General features: G+C 36.1%; 1 protein-coding gene across 1 annotated transcript in view; it reads right to left on the bottom strand.

The window, feature by feature from the left end:
- The window catches only part of LOC118745443, a 329,715-nt gene extending 304,525 nt beyond the window's left edge, over nucleotides 1–25,190 (bottom strand). The window contains exons 1-3 of the mRNA XM_036478896.1: nucleotides 25,005–25,190; nucleotides 19,863–20,228; nucleotides 19,317–19,626 (exon numbers count right to left, since the gene is read on the bottom strand). Of these exons, the coding sequence (XP_036334789.1) occupies nucleotides 19,317–19,626; nucleotides 19,863–20,228; nucleotides 25,005–25,190 (862 nt within the window). The remainder of the gene's footprint in view (nucleotides 1–19,316; nucleotides 19,627–19,862; nucleotides 20,229–25,004) is intronic.
- Between the last annotated feature and the right edge of the window lie 391 nt (nucleotides 25,191–25,581).

The raw sequence follows: 25,581 nt of genomic DNA, 5'->3' as shown, positions 1-25,581 counted from the left end.
TAGTAGTTACAAGCAGCTACGGTCACGTATATACATAATTGAGAATTAGAGAGTAAAAACACTCATATTTCAAAATGATTCTCTTTTTTATAAAGCAATCGCATTTCTGGCTAGTATATTTCAGACCGAATGGATAAGGATTGAGCGAAGGGCTTGTGTGAGCAAATCCAATTTTTGGCAGCAAATGTCAGTTACGCAGTTTTGCAGAACGACGATACGCGGTTTTGTACTTTAAACGACGATATGTATGTATATAATTACGCATAAAAACCCTGCTGCTATGTTTTTTGTACGCACTAAGTGAGCGCAATATTAAAAGCAGCATCCATCCATCTATGACGTAGATTCTATGTATAACGAAAAGCTCGGGAACGGCTGAACCGATTTTTTCGAAATTTCGGACACCTGCTGCAGACGTTCAAAGGAAGGTTATAGGCTAACAAAAATCTCGATATACAAAAGAGGCGTGGAACCTCCCATACAAAACGAATTTTTTAGGGACGTGGCACCTCATATACAACCGAATTTTTCACACTGTATATCTCTGGAAATGTTCATGGTAGAGCGCTGGAACTTGGTATGGAGGTACTATGTATATGAAATCAATCGCATACGCTTGAGAAAAATTTGAGCTATTGTAAAAGCGCGTGGGCCGGCCCTCCCATACAATACGAATTTTTCAATCTGAATTTCTCTGGAAGTGTTCATGGTACAGCACTGGAACTGGGTATGGAGATATATGAAATCAATCGCATAGTCATGGAGAAAATATGGAGCTAAAGGGGGCGTGGCACCTACCATACAAGCCGGATTTCATACTGCATATCTCTGGAAGTGTTCATGGTACAGTACTGGAACTTCGTATGGTGATATATGAAATCAATCCATATTCATGGAGAAAAATAGGCTCTTTGAAAAGAGGGCATGGCAAAGTACAAACGTACTGACTTTTCCTTATCTTTGAATGTGTATATAAGGCTGACTTCCAAAACGTATCAATACAATGTTTGGAAACTGTTATACTGCGGTATTGAAACTGTTTGTTGCAGAGTTGCGACACATTGCAACCATATACATTGCATATTTTAAATATTCAATATAGCAATGAACAATTTTTCTGAATTTTTCATTTCAAAAACACCAATGCTAACCAATAACAAACGAAGCATCAACTTTGTTTCTGATGCACTGATTGCTCCAGCGATGCGTTTCGATAACTTTTCGGCTGCGTTTTGGAACAGTATACATTGTCAGTATTTTGTAGTTCGACGTTATGGAACCTTATACTTTGTACGTATGCAAAGCAATTGACGTTTTGGAAGTCAGCCTAATTCTTCTGTAGGTATGTTTGTGAGTGAAATCTTAAATGACTGGAGGGATTTCAACAAAGTTTTGTGTGTGTGTTTGAGTGGGTCTCTGGATAGTTTAGTTTCACAATTTAACCCGCCAGTTGGCGTTGTAGTTGAGTTATTACTAAAAATCTTTTTTTTTATGATCCGATTTGGCGAGTATTCAAAACATGTATTGGAAACGGTAAAGGCAGTCCAATTGCAAAACAGAGCTGTGAGGTGATGCTGAGGTCGAGTTATTACTAAAAATCGACAAGTGAGAAAAGGTGCCATGAATGTCAGACTAAATCGATGATCGAATGTTGCACCATTGAGTATATCGAACTTTCGTGTGTTACGATTGGCCCAATGAATGTGATTTGGCAATATTATTATGCGTTAAAGCTTTATTCGGACACACCAGGGTTGAGTTGTGCAGTGGTAAATCTCAAATCACCACCTTTCGAAATACCTTAAAAGCCAGTTTCATAAAAGCAATTTAATGAAAATTTATTTTTTTTATTAAATTTAATATAGAAGCTGACAGAAAAAAATAGCTTTTCACTTAAATTGCTTTCTGTAAACTGGCTTTTAAGGTATTTCATCTCAGTCTATTACCTTGTTTATATGTCGCTTTAATCCGTGCTAAGTCAAACCATGTTATTTGGACACACCCACGTAAACACATTCTTAAATCGAATTGAAACTTTTAACCGTCCCACCATAAATCACATTTTGAATGCGAGTTATGAGTTGTTGAATCGTATTGAGTGTGCATGTAAACACCGGATTAGTCAACACGGTTGTTTAATGCAACTCTGTATGAAGTAAAATATAAAACGCGCGTAAATTACATTTTTGCTAAGCTTCATTATAAAATTTGTGGCTGTTTATTTGTTTAAACTTGATCAATTAAAATGGACAAATTAAACAAACGTGATATTTGGAGTGACAAACATGTACACGAAATGCTGTCAATTGTGAACGAGACACATATACTGAGCCTCAAGGACAGTAAAGTTAAAAGAAACAAAACAATCTTTGAAGACATTGCACTTGAACTAAAAAGAAAAATATTATTAAAAGCGGTGTAGAAATTCGAAATAAATTTAAAAGTTTAAAATCCGATTTTTATAAAATCAAGCGAAGCAACAACAAAAGTGGGGCAAAGCGGCAACTGTTTGAGCTTCTTGAAGAAATTTTTGGCCATCGTCCAGCATTGGAGACAGAAGGCGTCGATGTGGTAGAAATGAATGTAGAATATCTCGACCTCGGGTGTTTGCCTGATATGTCACCGGACATCCATCATGGCGAAGAAGAGGACTCAATTGTTAAGGAAGACGACACCAGGGCAGCAGAAAATCCTGCCTACAAAGAAAAATCGCACACTTTTAAAAGAGCAAGTATGTATTTAATGTATCATTTTTGGCAACTATTTAACCATTTATTTTGTGTTTTTTTTTTTAGAGAAGAGAAGTTATCAGAAAGTGGTAGAGTGTCTTACGGAGGATTGGAAAAAGTCGCAGCAGGAATTGCTTGAAACGATGAAGGAGCACGATAAAGAGTTGGCAGAGCCGGCAAGTAAGCAGGAGAAATTATTAGAAAGAAACCTAAAAGGAATGGAAGCAATTCTGGCGAAAGATCGCGAAGAAACTGCAAAAATGATGAACGAATTTTTTTACATGAATCAGCCAATACAGCACTCATTACCATACGTGGTTCAGGTACCCCAATCTGCTTTCATGGAGTCTTCATCAACTTCTGTGTCATTTCCCAAACTATCGCCACGGGACAATGAGGGTATATTAACAGGGTTGCATCGGGAAGAACACAGTTTGAGAGAGTGTTCATTCGACTCATTTCTTTTATTGAATATAAACACTTGCATTTCAAGCGAGCTAAACTGACACGAGTTTATTCGATACCGCGTTTGATGCCATATGAACAAGGTATATGTATGTATATTGTATTCCTGTTGAACAAGGATACGCATTAGGGTGGTCCAAAAACAGTAAAGTCGGAATTGTAATGCTCTCACCTCCTAGGATTGTTCTATATCGAAAAAAAGTATACCCCTATTTTTTTTATTTTGAAATAAAAAAATATTTAGAGGTCGCTCAAAGAGCTCAAAGTTTTCCATGTATTTTTATATGGGAAAAAACAACTTCTCATGTAAATGGTATGGAATTCTTGCAAACCAATATTTTTTGATCGAAAAACTCTGGTTATCTTCAGGAGACTTTCAATAATAATACCCAATTGTTTATTTAAGCATTTTTTAATACTGACGATTTGAAAAAATTGTTCAGTTTTATTGAGTTTTAATTGAGTTATTATTGGGAATCTGCTGCAGAGAAACAGAGTTATCCGATAGAAAAATATTGGTTTTTAAGAATTCTATACCATTTCTACGAAAAGTTTTTTTCCCCATACAAAATACATGGAAAACTTTGGGCGCTTTGAACGACCTCTAAATATTTTTTTGATTTTAAAATAAAAAAAAATAGGCGACTTTACTTTTTCACGTGTATTTTTGGACCACCCTAATACGCATCCATCCATTTTGAAATTGCCACCAACTATAAGATAAAGTTTCTAGGGCAGATTCACTATAGGCGGCAAACGACCACCAAACCATAATATTAGCCGCTGAATGTGCCAATGGAAATCGTAAACGTGGACTATTGGAGAAAATGTTGTACCAAAATGGTTAAATTAAAAATCTAATTTTGGAGGGGGGCGAAGTTCGCCGGGTCTGCTAGTATGAAATAAATCGCGTACTCATAGGGAAAAACGGGGTTACTTATAATGTAAAATTTTCCGCTGAATCTGAATAGGTGTCAAAATGTAATAAACTGCAATAGTTTTTGAGATATAGCCAAATTTCAGTTTTTAGAGATGTGCACTCACTTAATTGTATTTTTTTTTTTTATATAGATGGCGGATCTCAAATTTCTTTCTACACTATTGTGGCACATTAAATTTACTATCTTCTGCATAAATGATATTTTCCAAATGGATTAATAGTTTAGGAGCTAATCATTGATTCATCGACAATTTTGCATAATTAAAAAAATAATAATAATAAAAAAGTTAATTTCGATAAAAATATCAACATGAAAGAACCTGTTAACTTTTGGATTCCTGCACGTCAAAGCATGATTCTTCGTTAATACAATAAGGTCGTGCTCATTTAAATTGAATAACACTGTGCGACACTAAAAAATACCTGGAAACAGGGTTGCCACTGACGACACAAAATACTTACCATCCACTCGAAAAAAATCTACCAAATCCAGATAATATCTACCAATAACTTTTTTTTAGTTATTTTAATAAAAACTATAGATTTTATCTTTTTTTTAATTATTTGAATAAAAATTTTAATTTTTTATTAAGGAACCTTTTATTTAACTAAGGATATGGTATTCGGTTTCCTTCAACCAAAAGCGAAAATAATTAAACTAAGGCAGTCGGGTCTACGTAACCGGAACGACCCAGATTTATATCTGGCCAAGGACTGTCACTCGAGCAATACTGCCCAAAAACTATTTGCGGAATTTGTATGCTCCTACAACAACAACAACAACAAACAAAGGCAACAATGAAATTTGAATTGGAGTTATTATAGACAAATACAGTGACAAAAACCGCTTGCTGATTTTTTTCTAATTTTAACAATGATTTTCAATTACAAATTTTTGTTATTTTTTTGTATAAGAATATTATTTGCGCTTTAACCAAAATCAAGGATTCAAGCTATATACCACAATAAGAATTCCACAAATTGGCGCCAAAATTTCGCACTTTCTACTCTGAATTTTACGGCATTTTTGTGTATACATTGAATTTTAGTACATATAACCAACAATGTGCAGAAATTCCCACTGATTAATCTTTTTTTTGCCTCCGCTCTTCTGTGTTTATTTTTTCATTAAATTAAATTATAAAAACGAGCGTTCATTTTTTGAATTTTTTTGCGAACAAACATTGTTTGTAATCACTGTCGTTTATTTATTTTTATTTCAAAAATCATTTAAAATAATTAGGCTGTAAAAACCTCCTCAGGATTCCAATAAAATGAGTTTTGAATAGAGCACGATATGTTCGCCTTCGAAAACTAATGACATAAAGTAGACTACACTTTTTTACAGAAATTAATAATATAAAGGCAACTACGTAAAATAAAGCGCGAACGAAAAGCTTTATTTGTTTTTCAAACAAAATACTTTAACAAAAATCTACCAAAAGGAAACAAAATTTACCTTTTTACCAAGCCAAATTTTTTCTACCAGTTTTGGTAATAATTTACCAAAGTGGCAACGCTGCCTGGAAAGTTATGTATACTTTCTGTTAGGTCTTTTCGAGTAAAACAAGAATCGAAATATGAAATTTGCCAAACACCGCCAAAATCTTGATTTACCATTAAAAAATCGGGTTTTCGTACTATTGCGCACTAGACTCCTGCGCAATTCCATTTAAACGGCCCAACAAGACATCCGATCGCCGCGCAAATACTTTCCATCCCCTACTTTCATCGTTCGGGTCAATTGTGAGTAAGCATAAACCAGTTTCAGCAAGCGTACGTAAACTACCGATCAATAGCAACACGCGTAGAGTATTTACTTTGCCTTCCGCAACTACTGCGAGTAAAAGGTATTTGACAGTAGAGTACTCTACTGGTAGTACTTGAGTATTTTCGAAGAAAACATACATTTGTGGCAAGAATGATAGAAGAATTTTCTGGATCGCGCATTTATGGTATCTGAAAAAAACTAAGGACAGGAATGTAGCGGAGCGATGAAGAGAGCGACGAGCAAAACGTACTTTCAACTAAAATGCTGATATACATACCTAAGTACATATGTATGTATATGCATAGATACGTATGTGCATAGATACATACATATGTGCATAGATACGTATGTGCATAGATATGTATGTGCATAGATACGTATGTGCATAGATACGTATGTGCATAGATACGTATGTGCATAGATACATATATATGTAGTGTCCGCATATATTTTTTCTCGTCACTTGTTCTGTCGCTTCACTGCAGCAAAACCAAGTTGTGAGGAAAACCCTGACGATATGCGTAGAATTGAAACCATGGGTTCATATTAAATATATTTATGTATGCATTGACATATGTACATATGTTAAAATGTAGTTTCGATTTAAAAAAAATCGGATGAAGTTTTTCTTTCGCCATTCATACACCTCTAATTTCATTTATTTATTAAAAAAACTCAATGAAATTCAAAAACTCTATCTTGCATTTGGGTTTACTCAATACCAATTTGAGCTGTCGCAGTGTTATCAAAAAAAAAAGTTATCAATAGGTAGGTTCAGAAGGCGCAGCAGATGAGCGCAACCGTTGCTAAACAAAAATCAGTGATCGTTATGCGTCTTTTGAACGACTTCATACATTAGCTGTCAAATTCAACTCTCAAAGGTACACACCAACATGTTGTCTCAAATGATCAGAAAAATATTACGATCATCTAACACGCAACTATTCAGTTGATCAGAAGTACGCAACAACGCGTTCAGAAGGTGCAATCGCACCAGTTACTGAGCTGTTTCGCCTTCTGAACGTGCCAAATGAAAATTCGTTTCTCTTGAAATCAAGTTATATGGCTGCGTATGTATGTACATATGTATGTACATATTCCGAAATTTTTTTTATTTGTAAAGGCTCTCAAGAAAAACTAAAAATTCATATAAAATTACGCACAATAAATGGAAAATAAATTTTCTTCTATAAAAAATTTCTTAAATCAGTATGCAGCTTTTAAGAAAAAAATGCTCTTACATCTCGTCGATACCATGTCCAACTATCGAATGTGAAAATCGGCACTTTTCAAAATTTTGATTTGCCACTAATAATTTTATTTCGTATAGCAGCATTGCTTAAGTTATTGTTTTTGACAACTTATTTGTTGGTTAATGACTGCAAATAGTTTTATAGAAAATTAGAGACGAGAAATAATACTTTCATAAAAATTTAAGTACATACATAGATTTAAAAAGCTGCTTGAATACAAAAGTTTTATGAAAATGTCACATTAAACAACTGTCTAAATCTACGTTATTTTTTATAAATAAGGCCGTAAACATTTCCTTACATCGTCGATTTCCATATTCTATTTTTACTCTTTCAATTTCACTGACCAGCGCTGCAAACGATATCAACTAGTAGGCTAACAACCAGAATTGAAATTTAATACGCAAGTACTTACCGTACTACAAGTATACAGAGAGTAGATTTGCTACTCCCTTTTGGCAGCAGCAAATATCTCTCGTACGCGATGAGGGAAAGTAGAGTACGTACTTTGGTGGAGTAATAGCAAGTACGTCAAGTATTTACTCTCTCAACGCCAAGTAGTGTATGTATGCGGAAAAAAAGTAACAATGTGTTGGGAGTAGAGTACAATGCAAGGAGTACTTATTGAATGAAATGCGGCAAATACAATTGCGCTGGACTCTATTGCGCACTTATAAGCCTGTAACTTATACTAGGTTCACATATAAGTAGATTATCCTAATTTTCGAGCTTAACTCCCTAATCTGTAATTAGAAAAAGAGATTCTTCTTCTTTTTTGGCGCTGTAACCGCCTAAGCGATTTTGGCCGAGTTCAGCAAACCACGCCAGTCGTTTCTCCTCTGTGCCAACTGACGCCAATTGGAAACGCCAAATGAAGCCAAGTCCTTCTCCACCTGATCTTTCCATCGCAGTGGGTGCCTACCTCTTCCTCTGCTACCACCAGCGGGTTCCGAGTTGAATACTTTCAGAGCTAGAGCGTCGGTGTCCATTCGAACGACATGACCAAGCCAGCGGAGCCGCTGTATTTTAATTCGCTGCACTATGTCCATATCGTTGTAAAGCTCATACAGCTCATCGTTCCATCGTCTGCGGTACTCGCCGTCGCCAACGCGTAAAGGCCCGTAAATCTTCCGCAAAATCTTTCTCTCAAACACTCCAAGAGCCGCCTCATCGGATGTTGTCATTGTCCATGCTTCTGCGCCATATACCAGCACGGGCATGATGAGTGACTTATAGAGCGTGGTTTTCGTACGTCGCGAGAGGACTTTACTCCTGAATTGCCTACTCAGTCCAAAGTAGCACTTGTTGGCAAGAGTGATTCTGCGTTGGATTTCAATGCTGACATTATTATCGCTGTTAATGCTGGTTCCCAAGTAAACGAAATTCTCTACTTTCTCCAAATTGTAACTGTCAACAGTGACGTGGGTGCCAAGGAGTGAATGTGCTGACTGTTTGTTTGATGACAGGAGATACTTCGTCTTGTCCTCGTTTACCACCAGACCCATTCGCTTTGCTTCCCTATCCAACTTGGAAAATGCAGAACAGACTTCGCGGTTTTTGTTACCGATGATGTCGAAGTCATCGGCATAAGCCAGCAATTGCACGCTCTTTTAGTAAATTGTTCCTGAGCGGTTCAGTTCTGCAGCTCTTATTATCTTCTCCAACATCAGATTAAAGAAGTCACATGAAAGGGAGTTGCCCTGTCTGAAACCCCGTTTTGTGGCGAACGGCTCGGAGAGGTCTTTCCCAATTCTGACAGAGCTGGTGGTATTGCTGAACGTCATTTTACACAGCCGTATGAGTTTTGAGGGGATGCCAAATTCAGACATAGCGGCGTATAGGCAACTCCTTTTAGTGCTGTCAAAGGCGGCTTTAAAGTCGACAAATAGGTGGTGAGTGTCGATCCTTTTCTCGCGGGTCTTTTCCAAGATTTGGCGTATTGTGAATACCTGGTCTATGGTGGATTTTCCAGGTCTAAAGCCACACTGATAAGGCCCAATCAGTTCATTGACGGTGGGCTTAAGTCTTTCACACAATACGCTCGATAAGACCTTGTAAACTATGCTTAGAAGGCTGATCCCGCGGTAGTTGGCGCGAATGGCGGGGTCACCTTTCTTGTGGATTGGGCACAGCACACTTAAATTCCAGTCGCCGGGCATGCGTTCATCTGACCATATTCTGCACAAGAGTTGATGCATGCACCTTATCAACTCCACGCCGCCGTACTTGAATAGCTCAGCTGGCAGGCTTTCAGCTCCAGCAGCTTTGTTGTTTTTCAGCCGCGTTATTGCTATACGTACCTCGTCATAGTCAGGCGGTGGAACGTCGACTCCGTCATCATCGACTGCGGGCTCGGGTTCTTCTTCTCCAAAACTTTCCGTGCTGCTACCATTTAGTAGGGCGGAAAAGTGTTCCCTCCATAATTTAAGTACGAGTGCAATGGGGTATAGTCGTTGCGCTGGGTATGCAGTTACAGTTGCATGGCTATACTCAATCCCGACTCTTGCGTCCTCGTTCGCGCACTCTGGGCAACGTGAGCAACCCATGTGCGAGATGCGGTAACCAATCCGAGTGGAGCCTTGGGTCACGGCAGAAAGAGAGGGAGCTTCGGTGGGGCCACTCCGACTTATTCGGTTTAAGGGCTCACTGAAGTCTGCAGCGTCTGTTCACCAGTAGGTGCGGCTGCAAGCGGGTGTCTGCTTGGAGAAAAAGAGATTTGTCCTACAAAATTCGTCCCTTGTTAATCTGTAATTATAAAATAATCTCAGATTTAACCGATAACTTTTCGGTGTGCAACCTGCTTTTATCGATTATTTTTATTATTATTATTTTTGCGAAGAAGATGAGAAATGCCAATGTAACAGTAAACAAAAATGGACGCTAGCAAGGAAAAGAGGTTTGTAAATGTACTTTTAATAAAATACTAAGTTAAAGCGTATTTAAATTGCTTTATATAGCAGAAAAAGTGATCACGGTGACACAGAGAAGAAACATAACCTTTCCTTGATATGTGAGAATAACAAGCACAAAAAATTTGACGGGGTAAACGGGGTGATTAAAAACGAGCTTTGCTTGAGATCATATTTATATGTGAACATACTTTTAGTTCAATATGAACCGAGTTTCGGTTTATTGCCGGGTTTAAAATTAAGAAACTTCGGCCTTTCGAACGATTTACATGTGAATAAAGAAACCTTAAGAGATCTGTGTGTATTAACCCAGCAAACACAGTTATTAAACTTTTTATGAAAACAAAATTTTTTTATTTATTTTGTTTTGGCTATACAAGTCAAAAATGTTTGCTTGGCCGCTGTTTTTTTAATTTGACGTTTTCTATGATCGCAAAGTATGGCCCTGCCGAGAGCCAGATCAAATAAGCAGGAAAAACGTTTTAAACGTCGCATTGGCCAAAAAATGTTGTCCTACCACCACTCCATTTAAACCAAGGATATATTAAACTATAGGGTAAAGTGGTCCAAAAAAGGTATGTAAAAAAATAAGGTCGGAATTTTTATGCCGGCACCCCCTAGGATATTTCTATATCGAAAAAAATATACCCTCAAAGCGCTCAAAGTTTTCCATATATTTTATATGGGGGAGAAACAACTTTTCGTAGAAATAGTGTAGAGTTGTTGAAAATCAACAGTTTTCGATCGGAAAACTCTTCTTATCTTCAGGAGATTCCCAGTAATAATACGCAATTGTCTCTTTAACCATTTTTTCATAGTAACTATATTTTATAGGTCCTCCAAAACCCCTAGAAAATGCAATGGAAAAATCTTTAATCATAAAAAATAGTTAAATAAACAATTGGATATTAATACTGGAAGTCTCCTGAAGAGAATCACAGTTTTCCGATTGAAAAATATTGATTTTTAAGAGTTTTATACCATTTATACGAAAAATGGTTTTTTCTCCATATAAAATACATGGAAAACTTTGAGTGCTTTGAGCACCCCCTAAATATTTTTTGATTTCAAAATAAAAAAATAGGGGTATATTTTTTCGATATAGAACAATCCTAGGGGGTGCCGGCATTAAAATTCCAACTTAATTTTTTTGGACCACTCTACTATAGATGTATTCTCACAATCTTGCAAAGCCCTTGCAGTCCCATAGGAAAACCGTTTTTTTTTTCGTGCAAGGACTTTGCAAGACTCCGAGAATACCCCTAATTGTAAACAAATTTGATGTAAATAGCAACGCTTTTTGTCATCTTAAAGTGGTGTTCCGAAAATTAAGTTAAGCCAAAATATAAGAAGGTATTAATTTTTTATTCTCTCACCTAATACTTTTTCATCGGTTTTATTTCTTTTTATGAATTTTAGGTATTTTCATAGGACCTCAAATTCGTAAAATTATGAGCGAAGTGAGCTTTTTGAATAAGCTAAGCTCTGTAGAAAAACGTGCATGGAAGTGTTTTGTAGCGCTATGTAATAATTTCTTTGGAAACCACAGAAGCGACGACTATGTCACGGTTGTTAACGAATTTTTGAATGGTTACGGTGGAATGGGTTTCAACATATCCATAAAAATTCATTTCCTTCATTTACATTTGGACTTCTCCCCACATAATTTGGGCCAGTTAAGTTATGAACAAGGCGAACACTTGCACCAAGAAATAGCTACAATTAAAAAACGTTTTGGAGAAAAAATAAAATAACAATAATAATAAGGCCAACAACCGTGCCAAGTTTGGGGGAAATTGGTGGAGCGGTTACCGAGATATATATATGTAATCATAAGTTGGCGTGGCGTGGCCCATTTCCCAAAAATTTATAATATTATTATTTTTCGTCTCAAAATCATCGTAAATATCAATTTTGAGTGAATAGGCTTCACTAGTTCCCAAAATATCGCAGGCGTGGTTATTGTCCGATTTTGCCCATTTACAATACCACGCTGAAAAGACGTACACATACCAAGTTTCGTTAAGATATCTCAATTTTTACTCGAGTTATCGTGTGCACAAGCGGACGGACGCACACACAGTCACCGCTTAATCGATTTCTTTTTTCACTATAATCATTTATGTATACATTTGTTTATATCTGTCCCTAGTTCCCAAAATATCGCAGGCGTGGTTATTGTCCGATTTTGCCCATTTACAATACCACGCTGAAAAGACGTACACATACCAAGTTTCGTTAAGATATCTCAATTTTTACTCGAGGTATCGTGTGCACAAGCGGACGGACGCACACACAGTCACCGCTTAATCGATTTCTTTTTTCATTATAATCATTTATGTATACATTTGTCTATATCTGTCCCGATTCGTTCTGGCTGTTACAAACAACAGTTATGTCAACAAAGTTATAATACCCTTGTGCACAAGTGCGCTTAGGTATAAAAATGATTTCAGAACATTCTTCAACGAGAAACTGATGATGCTTAATTAACACCCTTATTATAGAACCTGAGTTTTCGTAATTCGTAATTCGTTGCTACGTTACGAAAAACGAAAAACCCACATGCTGCTACCCTTGCGGAAACATGTGCAGCATTGCCAGCTATCAGTTGATTTTCGAAGACAGCTGAATGAAAGAAAAAAAACTGGAAAGGAATTTAAAAAAACACTCATCAAGTGCTTATTTACAGTAAATTTTTTTCATTTTACATATTTTGAAGGAAACGATGGATTCTATTGCGTTTGCATTTATAGCGCGCTATGGAAATGATTTCACAAAGATATGAGAAGCTGTCGGGCATAGTAACCATGGGCAGATCTATGTCAGCTTCTGATTGAATTGTTGAACCAGAAGCCAGAACTCCTCCTATGCCTGAAGAACTGGTTCTCTATCCGGCTTCTTCCAAGCCATTGAAAACATTCACTTTGTTAGGCAACCACCTGTTGTGCATGCTTCTGCCTTCGGCCGCGCTTAGAGATTATAACCCTTACTAAGTATAATTCTCATTTGTGTTGCCGGAGAAGAGGGGCTTCCGCATGTCAAAGGCATACAACATTTATTTATTGTGCATATAGCTCCGGCTACGTCATCCCCAGTATTTTTCGCAGAACCCACATCGAAATTTACAAAAGAGTGCATAGTGCAAACCAAATTTATTAATAAACTAATGCTCGGAAATTTTAAACATTTATTTTAAATAAAAGTTTAATCCTTTGATTACACGTGTATGTTAAAGTTTTTAGATTCGGGTTATGCCTTTGGACACAATAACCAAAAACCATTGTACAAATTACAAAACCCGATCCAAGATTCTCGATGAGGGGCAACAAACATCCTTTTTTGTTCGTTTATATAAATCAGTGGATAAAAATATACGTATATTCGAGAGGCAAATTTATCTGTTTAAAAGAACACCACTAATATTTCCTGCAAATCGATTTACATCTTTTATCTTGCTTCCGACACAGAATAGTTTTCGTACAAAATTACGCAAAAAAGCTGTGAATTTCTTACTCGTTAGTTTTTAGGCATGCCATTGTTACGAATTGTGAAAGTTCGAAAATACGATTCGGATTGCATACTATTTCTACGATTAAGAAAACAACGGTCAAGAAAACATTTGAGTAGTATAGTCAAAAATAATATTTTTGCAAAAATTTTGTTTTCATAAAGAGTTTAATAACCCAGAAACTTTCATCCGATTTTTGAAAATAAATACTCGATTTACTGGTTATTAAATTTAGTTTTACAATCAAATTAGGACTAGTATGGTTTTCTTATAAATAGTGCGTAAAAAACCTCACCAAAGTTGAAAAAAGGCGCAAAAATGTTTGCTGGGTTAATACACACAGGTCTTTTAAGGTTTCTTTATTTACATATACATACATAGTTCTAAAGGTCCAATTTCTTCTTTTTAAGCCCGGCAATAAACCGAAACTCGGTTCATAATGAACTAAGATACAGGTTTATAAGAGCGCGAAAGTACGAAAAACCGGTTTTTAACGGTAAATCAAGATTTTGAGAGTGTTTGGCAAATTTAATATTTCGATTCTGGTTTTACTCGAAAAGACCTACCAGAAAATATACATAACTTCCCAGGTATTTCTACTTTGTGCTTTTTTGTAGCACTGTGTAATAAACGTAGAAGTTATGAGCACTTAAGTAGAGATACATACAAAATTTATGATTTGCTTATTATGGAGTACACAGCTTTTACTACAATTTTGAATCGCTATATCTCAGAAATGGTAATCCCTAGGAAGAAAAATGTTATAACATTTTTTATAGATAATTGTATCATCTACACTTTCGTCTCACCTTTTTTTTATGAGGAACCTTATCGTTTTGCTGGAAAATTCCAAAAATAAATTTATGTGACCTTCAATAACTTTTTTTGCAGACATGGGATCAATGGAGACTTTTGACATTTAATCTATAATAGTGTTCGCAACATTCGTACCAAATTTCAGCTTTATGCGAATTATTGTAAGCTTACCCTTATTTTTTGAGCTAACTTTACTGGGCTATTGATTTGTAGCGCCATCTTGCGGTTTGTTAAATAAGAAACAAATATTAAAAATAAATGTTTCGTATCAAAAAACCCCAAAATACAAATTCGTATTAAAAAAAATTAACATTCGTAACACTTTAGTAAAATATAATCTGCATATTAACTCAGCATCAATCAAAGATATCCTTTTAAAATTGCGCATGCTCGAAATTGACTTTAGGTCTATGGTTTTTCTTAGAATTGTATGAAGAATACGAATCTGCTAGGCACGATGTTGAAAAAAATTTATCCATACAAATTGATCCGCCCTAATATACGTACCTCTATATTAAATATACGCAGAAATACGTTTATTAAAAAGAGCATAGAAATACCTTCGGCTTATAACCCTTACTTAACAGAATTCTCTTTTCTGTATTACCGGAGAAGCCGGAACTTCTTTTTGCGTAGGCGGCCTTCGGCCGCGCTTAGGGATTATCATCCTTACTACGTACAGTTATTTTTCTATGTTGCCAGAAAAGGACGAATTCTCCTTTCTATGTTCCCCCTCAATCAACAGAATTCTCCTTTCTCTTACCGCAGTATAAAAGAACAAAATTCTTTCTCTTACCGCAGTCGTCCCAATTATGCGCAAAAAACAAAAGGAATTAGTAATTTTCTATATATGAATATTTACTTTTAAATTAATATAAAAATATCGTTTCATACGAAAAAAAATGCCGCAGACAAAAATTTGTAGTTGTTTTATTTCACTGTTGGCTAAAGTCCTAAGTCCAACTATTCAAAATTATATGGGTCATGTCCAAACAAAACACTATTCTTTTGCCCCCGCCCCCCCTTTTAAATTTTTTTATGGTGGAAAAACGAAAAATCAAGAACAGCATTATACGATCCAAATACTATACTGCACTTATGCCAAACTTAGTTTAAGGGTTAGGTTTTAGGGTTAGCCAATCAAATGTCAGCCAGCTGTTAAATATGAACACTAGAGTGCCCGCGTTCGTTTTTAAAAACCAATGCACGCGTGTCCTACTATAGTTACGGTGACCATATTTATGGCATCCGAATACGGGGCAAAAAATAATTTTGCCAATTTTTTCCACAAAAGCTAGAAAACTCTTTTTCAATGATCCTAGATTAATTAGCCCTGAAACAGCATCTTTATTTAGCATATCGTCGTTTAAAGCACAAAACCGCGTACCAACAAACTTCAAAACCGCGTATGTGAGGTTGCGAAATTCTTTTCTAGAGAGTAAAAACACTCATGTTTGAAAATCGATCCTTTTTTTATAAAGCAATCGCATTTCTGGCTAGTATATTTCACGACGAATCCAAATTTTTGGCAAAATTTTCAGTTATGCGGTTTTGCAGAACGACGATACGCAGTTTTGTACTTTAAACGACGATATATTTTTCGATCTTTTGTCAACACAGCACATAAATATTCAGTTGCAACATCACACATTTGTAGAATATTTTTCCATAACTTTGTACTTTGTGCTCGGGATAAAATTTTTTACAAACATTCCTAGGCAGGGAAAATTTTATTTATTTATTTAAACTACATATCATACAAATAAATTTATACAATATGGAATGGTGCCGAGTAACAAGACTATTAGCACCGATTTAATTTAAAACATAGTGAATAAGTAAGTAATTAGATTGATTTATTAGACTTATATGTATTTAGATGTCTTCAAGGACGCCTTTTTGCAACAGCGCTCTACGTATTTCAGAATATGTTTCGGCTTTACTACAGTCCAATAATTCATGCAACGGTTTAACAGAACGAGTCTCTGATACGTGCAATCGCGATACACTGTTGTCGGGAGTAAACATGATTGTATTTAGGTCGTGTTATTGTTTTGTTGCATTTAGTAAAAAAGTGGTTGGACAAGTTCCATTTCTCCTTATAATTCTCCATTTTAGTACCTTTGAAACAAGCTAAAGGTAATGTATATAAGGGTGGAACTTCAGCAACTAGCGGTAGTGTTAGTGCCTCCTTAGCTAGACGGTCAGCGTACTCGTTTCCAGAGATTCCACAGTGTCCAGGTACCCACATTATGCTGATTGTTTTACGAATTTTGAGCCCATTGAATACAAATTTAAAGTTGTTTGCTTCGGTGTTACGTAAAGATTGGATGACGCTGAGGCTGTCTGAGCATATAAGGGCTTTATTATTTTCAAGACTTGCCATTCTAACTGCTGAACGTAGAGCACACAGCTCGCTATGAAATATGCCAGCATGTGTTGGAAGTAGCGCCTGTTTCTCAATTTCAAAGTTAGTGCCACTTGTTTGTTTAACGACAGCGTAAATTGAAACTCCTTCAGAAAAGGATCCGTCCGTATAATAAATTGTGTCAGGGGCAAATTGATGAACTTTTTCCGCAAACAGGGATCTATATATATCAGGATTCACGTCGTTCCTCGTTTTTTTCGGTTAGGCTGAGGTCAAGCGTTACATAAGTGTGTCCTTGCAGTAATTCATCGCACATTTATAAATTGGACGATGTTGAAAACTGCGGATCTGTTACTACTTTTTGGTGAAATACATTCTACCGAGGCTTCTTGAACGAGGGAGGATAGTGCTGCTTTGTTGGATAAATAAGTATTAGCACCTAGATTTACTGCTCGTTTGTGTAGTATTGATACAAAGTCACTATACTTCGCTTCATTTCTTAGTGCTTCAATCGGAGTGGTTTTAAGAAGACCCGAGGCTGTGCGAAAGCAATTATTCATAGCGACATTTACTTTTTTGGTATTGGCAGATGATGTCCATCCATATAGGGTAATACAATGTTGCACCGTTCCCATTACTAGGCTTTTACAAATATTTAGTGCCGTTTCCATGTGCGGACCCTTAATTCTTGAGCAGACGACCTTCAGAAAATTATTGATGTTTTTTAATTTTGAAACTACTTGGGTTATATGGTCATTCCACAGCAGTAACTTTGTGAAAATAATACCAAGAATACTCATCCTATTTTTTATTGGTACATTCGATTGTCGCATTCTAATGTATCGCGCGTCACAGCCGTGCTTACGACAGACGTGCAGAATTTCAGCTTTGTGTGCAGGAATGATAGCTCCTGTTTTGCTTGCCCACCTTGCCATGCGTTGATCTACTGATTTTAATGCTTGTTCAACTTGGATTGGTTTCCCGGACGCTAGTACGAAAACATGGCGGCATAAAGTGAGATGAAATCAACTCCCTCTAGGCTTCTCAAGGCTCGAATTAAGGTGTTGGCGTAGGCAACGTATAGTACGACAGATAATGATGAACCTTGCGGTATCCCGTTATCCAATTTGCATTTGTCCGAAAAATAGCCATCGACACGTACTGTTACCGTACGGTTAACAAGGAAGGACCGTATCTGTTTTAACATCCAGGTTTGAACGTTCCATATGCGTAACTCCTCGATAACATAAGGAAGCACGACTCGATCGAATGCCCTTTCCAGGTCTTCAGATAAAATCAGACAATGGTTTCTACCTTCTAGACGTTCTTTGATTTTTGATTCTAGGCTATGACAGAGGGTGTGAACACCGTGCTCTGGTACAAATGCATGCTGCTCTGGAAAAATGTGGCCCTTGCCGTATTGCCAAAGTCTTTTAGCGAGTACTTTCTCCATTAATTAAGGATATAGGGCGATGTCCTTCGAGCTTGTTTGGAGCTTTGTCCGGCTTAGAAATAGGTACAAGGATAGCATGTTTCCACTCATGGGGATAGGTGCCTATGCGAAGGATATTGTTGTAAAGTTGACATAGTCTCATTTTAAGGTCAATGGGCGAATGTTTTATCATTATATACGTGATTTTGTCTTTACTCGGAGTAGAGCCTCCTTCTTTTCCATTCAGAACAGTGTTAATTTCGGTCAACGTTATAGAATCTATAGTTTCCTGGGAACCGCTCGATGTAATAACAAACTCTCTTTTTTGTTCTATAATTTTGTTTTGGAATGATTGATCGGATCCAATTGAACTCCAAAATTTGGCAAAGGCGTTTGCAATATCCCTAGCGTGAGTAACTGTGGATGTGTCTGTAATAAGGGATGGAAAATTCGAAATACGTGTACATCTAATTTTTTTCACATTTTCCCATAGGCATCGAATATTCATTGTTGGGTTAAGGGAATTAACGAATTTTTCCCAAGTCAGCCGTTTACCGTACTTACACTCCCTTCTTACTTTAACGTTGGTTTTTTTGTAGTGTATTAAATGTGTCATTGTTCTCTCTCTTCGAAATTGTTTCCAGCCCTGATTTTTTTCACGTATGAGATTAGCAATTTCTGTGTTAAACCATGCTGGGCTATTATTTCGGTTGCTTTCATTATTCCGCGTAATTGGTATCGATTCATTTGCTGCTTTACGAATAATTTTTTTGATTAGGGCTGCCTCTCTATAAGCATTACTAGAACAAGTAATTTGTGCAGAATATGAGTTTGCCTTGACAGAAAACATTGGCCAGTTCGCTTTCGTGTCAAGAAACTTTGAGATAAACTGTTTTTTGTTGCAGGTGTCATGATTTGTTATCATTATTGGGAAGTGGTCCCAAGTTTCTGGTGGGAGACATGTCCATTTCAAGGAACCACTTAGATTTGGGCTGGCCATGGAAACATCCACTGCCGTAAGCGTCCCTCTGGTATTTAGAAGTGTTGGTGAGCCATCATTAAGAATTACTAGTTCCCGGTCGTTACAAAAATTTTCCCAGATCGTTCCGGTTCTGGAGGTACTAGACGAGCCCCATAATGTATTGTGCGCATTTAGATCTCCACATATTATTTGATGACCTTCCTTTCGACCAGTTTGTGCGTTTGGCTGATTGTTAAATATCTCTTCCACCATATCCGTTGTTAAGCTGACATCTGTTTCTTTGTAAATATTAGTTACATACAGGTTCGTTCCATTATTTATTGTGATTGTTTGGTGTAATAGATTATTTTGCGATGCTTCATATTGAGTAACGTTCATATTGTATTGCGAATATTGCGATTCCAGATTTTGAAGTGGTGTAGTCTTTATTGTGGAAAAATACTCTGTAACCTGGTAGGAATAACATGTTTCTATTTTTTTTTCAACAATGTGCGTTTCTTGGAGCAGGATAATATCTGGGTTGTGTTTGTGGATTAAACGTTCAAGCCCAAATTTATTGTTCACAAAGCCTTGGATATTCCATTGCAAAAGTTTTATGTTTGTTACAACGTCCATGTGAATATTTAATTATTTTTATTTTCTTTGATGTGCAATGTTTTTTTATAGGAATTTGGTGAGATTATTGCTTTAATTTCTGGATATTTCTTAAACAAATGAGATGTGGGTGATATTGATGCACATTGTGGCAAATATCTTTGGGATGCTAGGGAAGTTAGATCAACCATTTCGGAATTTGTTTCCTCCGTATAAGTTGCATTGTTGACAGCTGTTTCATTGATTTGTTTTGTTTGATTATTTAAAATATTTGGTTGAACGTTCGAATTTTCATTTATCTCATTTATATTGATGCAAGATTCACTATTTGTTTTGCGTTCTATTGTTGTTTTTGTGGTTGATTTTTGTGGATGTAGATCATGAGCGGATGAATTGATTGTTGTTGTTGTTGTTGTTTGATTGGGTGTGTTTTTGGTAATTTCGGAAAAAGTTTTTCGCTTTTGATTATATGGTAATATTTTGTGAAAATCGGGATTTTGGTTATACAGTTTCCAAGCTTCTTTAGCTGTGCACCTTTTATCTTTTTTTATTTTGTTTATAGCTTTGTGCTTTAAAAAGGTTTCGCAAGTTGAATCGGAAGATGAGTGAGTATCGACGTTACAATTTATACAGAAAATCCGATCACAATTCTGATGAGGAGTTGGCTTGGCACATACTTTGCAATTTTCAATATTCCGACAATACTTTTTTGTGTGCCCAAGTTTTGACAGGTAAGGCACCTCAAAGGATTCGGAATGTACTCATAAACTTGCACTTTTTTCCATCCTATATTCAACTTTTCAGGGCGGTGTATACGGTCGAAAGTTATGATAGCGGCCCCTGTGGGAATAAGGTTATCATTTTCTTTTTTGAGTATCTTTTTGACCGATATGACTTTTTGGTCGGCTAAGTATTTGGTTAGCTCTTCATCGGATATATTTATAATTTTCTTTGAATATATTCTGCCTTGTGAGGAGTTCAGATTTGTGTGTGATGTGATTTGCACTGGAATCTAGTCAATGTATGATGCCTTCATAAATTTTTGTGCTGCTTTGAGGTTATTTGTTTTTATCAAAAGGTCGCCCGATTTCAATTCAGTAACTTCAGTATATTCTTTAGATATGTGTTGTAGGCCTTTCTCAATTTGAAAAACGTTATGAGAGGATAATGGAGGAACATTTTGGTCTCGCTTTGATCCAATAGCTTTTGCAACAACATATCGCGGAATATGATCATCATCAAATTCAAGGCCAATTTCAGCATATCTTTTCCTTTCCCCCTACCATATTAATGCTAATTATATCTTATAATCAGAATAAATTTGTCAATGAACCACGTGCAAAAATATGTGGTGAAAAACAATAATGATTTGCTTGTTTAACGGCAGTTCAATAGGCACAAGTATAGATCGCGAAAAACACAACCGCATGCACGGACAGTTAGTCGATGACTCTAGGCAGGGAAAATACCCGACTACTTTTGAAGCACAAGTGGTATTCAACACGACCCAATAAACATTTAGGTTTGAGCTCAACTTGAGGTTAAGTTGAGAACTAAGGTATTTCTCAAATCTCCAACGTTGTTTCTCAACAGTACCTCAAGTGGAGGATCATAGCGTTCTCAACAAAAAAAGCATTTTTCTTTGTATGAAAAAAGGACTGTTTCTCAAGTTGAGAAAACGCTAGTTCTCAACTTGAAGTCCAATGTAATTCACCAATTGGTCTCAAACATATCATTGAAATACTGAAATTGAAATAGTAAAATACCTTATACCTTTTTGATTGAAACGACATACATAGATGAATTTAAATATTAATTTTTCATTTTATTACTCCTTTTGTATTATGTAGTTAAGCAAAATCGCATTACAATAATTCACTTCACGGTACACAGTCCGACAGTAATTTTGCCACTTGATTCACTTGGCGTTTTATTTTCTTTCAAGATTATTTGAGGAGGTTTTGAAGATTATTTAATTTTTGTTGGTAATTTTCCTCTTTATATAGCTTTAGTTTTTCACTTGATAATTAAATATTCGTTTCTCTATCACTTTTTACGTCTGCCCGTCGGTTAGAGATGAGTTGGAGAATGATGTTGGATATCAACTTGAGAACTATGAATTTCTCCAAGGTTGGAGAAATATTTTTTTAGTGTTTATTCGGGACTGTCAAGTTAGCACTACACTTTTCGAAATTGGAAAAGTTAACTATGACATTAATTGTAGCTTTTTTGTTGTAAATTTGTTGTGGAAAGAAATAATTTTTAGCTCTAATTTTTTTTTTTTTTAATATGGTGTGTAGCTTCTAACTTGACTCTACAACGGCATTAATTGTAGCCTTTTTGTTATAAATTTGTTGTGGAAAGAAAACATTTGTAGCTTTCGGGTTTTAAGAAAAAAAAATGGTATGTAGTGCTAACTTGACACCATACACCTAGTCGATAGAATTGGGATATTGAAAATGTTATAACGGCATTAATTGTAGCTTTTTTGTTGTAAATTTGTTGTGGAAAGAAAAAATTTGTAGCTCTCGTTTTTTAATAAAAAAATGGTATGAGTGCTAACTTGACACCATACACCTAGCTGATAGTATTGAGATATCCAATATGTTACTATGCCATTAGCTGTAGCTTTTAACTTTAAAATTTGTTGTGAAAAGAAAAAATGGTATGTAGTGCTAACTTGACACCATACACCTAGTCGATAGAATTGAGATATTGAAAATGTTACGTCATTAATTGTAGCCTTTTTTGTTGTAAATTTGTTGTTGTAAGAAAAAATGTTTAGCTTTAGTTTTTTTAGAAAAAATGGGATTAGTTTATTTGTTTATTATCTACCGGACAATGTCCTTGTAGCTTTTTTGTTGTAAATTTGTTGTGGAAAAAAAACTGTAGCTCTCGTTTTTTAAGAAAAAATGGTATGTAGTGCTAAGTTGACACCATACACCTAGTCGATAGAAGTAAGATATTTAAAATGTTACGTCATTAATTGTAGCCTTTTTTGTTGTAAATTTGTTGTTGTAAGAAAAAATGTTTAGCTTTAGTTTTTTTAGAAAAAATGGGATTAGTTTATTTGTTTATTATCTACCGGACAATGTCCTCACAGATAAGCAGGAAAAAATAACCCATTATACACAAATTAGTCCTAAATGTACAGCGACATATGAAAAAGAGAAAATTATTTGAAAATAAAATAATCATTATTATCAATTTTAAAACGTTCTCTACACGAGTAAAAATCGACATAATTACAAAGAGTTACATAGACAAATGGACCTGTGAATGGGCTCATTATTAGCAAGTTCCGTCTTACGCATTGGCACGTAAAAAATGTATTTTTCTTTTAGATACCTCTCCGGCGCATAAAAAGCAGAAGCGAAAGTGGTTCAAGGGAATCAATTTTGTTATCGCATATATCTTTGATGAAAATACCACAAATTTTTCTCGTAGTAGCAAGATATTGTAAATTCAGTATTTGGCATCTCAGTTCGTAAGATGGCATCGATTCATAAGACAACATGCGTCGAACGGCAAATTTAGTTTAGTAAGTAGTAGGTAGTGCTAACTTGACACCATACACTTAGCCGATAGAATTAAGATATTGAAAATGTTACAACAGCATTAATTGTAGCTTTTTTGTTGTGGAAAGAAAAACATTGTAGCTTAAGTTTAAAAAAAAAAATGGTATGTAGTGCTATCTTGACACCATACACCTAGCTTTTGAATTGAAAATTTGTTGTGAAAAGAAAAAATTTGTAGCTTTCATTTTTCTGGAAAAAATCGACTTGACCGATTTTCGAAAATTTTGCATGTAGCGCTAACTTGGCACCATGCGTCACTGTCGATTTAATTGAGATAACGAAAATGTTACAAAGGCATTAATTGTAGATTCTTTATTACGAATTTGTTGTGAAAAGAATAACTTTGTATCTTTCGTTTTTTAGAAAAAATTGTAGATATGTTGTGCCAACTTGACACCATGTCCTAAAAAGCATTCTTCTCCCGGTCCATACTCTAGCATCTCCACTAATTGCATTAGTGCATCCCACAGCTTCTTTAGCGATAGATATTCTGTCTGACGTTATTAAACGCCTAATTTTTCGTTTGCAATCTGCCTGTTAGTAGTGCCTCTTATAATACGGCTAACAGTAGATTGGCTTACATGCGTTATTTTCGCTATTTCACGGCTTGAAGCTTTTTCAGTAATATTTTTATTTTCCAAAACACGTCTCATAATATATTAATAACAAAAACAAACTTACTTACTAATTTATAACAAAAGCCAACACTTCGATGGAGGAAACGGGCTGCAGCGAATTTCAGCGTGGCAATATCTCTTATAAATTATATGGGTGCAAAATTTAGTCAATGTGTTAAATTTTATATTTTATGGGGGATTCTAGTGCTTTAAAGTATACTCTAATATACATTTATTTATTAAGCATAGCTTGCAAATGAATTTGCAAGGTGTGATATAGGCGCCGGGCGCGTAGGTCATTGAGCGCCTTAGAATACATATGGGTATTTTGTTAAGTTTCTTCATTGAGCTGATGTATACGAAGCGCTTCCTCTATTTCTTTAATGTTGCTGTTCCTACAATTTAGTATTTCCTTGATGCTTTTATTTATTAACGATTGAGGGCAGGTTGTTCATACATGCTCTATTGTGAGGGCTGTTGCACAAAAAGAGCATGATCGTGGTTGTGTTTTGGTGAAAAGGTGTGATGGGTTGAAAAGTGTAGTGCCTGTCCGAAGCCTGGCTAACTTAATGCATTGATTACGGGTGAGTTTCGTGTCGTAATTATGTCTCGGGACATCGAAATTATGCCTATGTAGGAAGGTTCTGAGGTTATCTGCGATTTTCAGTTCGGCTTCTATTCGCAGCGGTCTTGTCGTTCTTGTTATGACAATGGAGTGGATTGGAACTTCTGTTATTAGAGGTAGCGAAAAACATTCTTTGGCCGCTTGATCTGCTCTTTCATTGCCTTCTATTCCTGTGTGCCCGGGTACCCAAAGAAGTCTAACTGGTTGCTGTACATTGGCATTACGTTCGTTTAATATTACATTAAGGGCGCTGAGACTGTCTGTGCAGATAAGGGTTTTCTTTTTAAGCTGTGCAGAAATTGATATTTCTTTCCTGATCGCTGTGTGCATGGGTAAAAAAGCTTGATGGATAACTGCGAACTGATCGCCTTCTGTTTGCGACACTACAGCATAAGAGGGTGTGTAAAAATTCACCGATCCATCAGTGAAAAGTAGTAGTTGGGGGTCTGTATCGTTGGTGATTTCCAAAAAGCCTTGTAGGTATGCTTGTTGGCAAATTGATTTCTTTTTGGTTGTGTTGAGTGATGTGATTAGTTTAGTTGTATTTTCCTTGCTCACTGGCGGTTTGCTTGGAATCGGTATACGTGAGTCATGTAACATCATGATTATTCTTTTTAAGCTGCTAGTTTTGTGGGACGGGTGTCCTCCTACGTTCTGTTGTGCCGATTAGGTTCCATACCACGTTGTGAAGGGGATGTTTATTATCCGTGATGGACTTAGCCGCTAGTTTGGAAGATCTTCTGAACAGTAAATTTTCAAAATCTCGAATTCGCGCTTCTATTTTTATAGCAGGTATGGGAGTTGCTTTCAGTAAGCCGTAGGATGTTCTGTAGCATTTGTAGATTTCGGTGTTGAGAGCTTAAGGGCCGGTTGCTCAAAGCCTGGTTGACACTAATCCGTGGTTAAACATCGTTATCGACGTTACCGACACCATGTTATTTGCATGGAGCCGAAAACGTCGATAACGATGTTAATCGGTGATTAGTGCCAA

The sequence above is a fragment of the Rhagoletis pomonella genome, unplaced genomic scaffold (assembly GCF_013731165.1).
Source record: "Rhagoletis pomonella isolate Grant_MI unplaced genomic scaffold, Rhpom_1.0 Rhpom_scaffold_00009, whole genome shotgun sequence".
Taxonomy (NCBI): domain Eukaryota; kingdom Metazoa; phylum Arthropoda; class Insecta; order Diptera; family Tephritidae; genus Rhagoletis; species Rhagoletis pomonella.
This window is presented reverse-complemented; position numbering and strand designations above follow the sequence as displayed.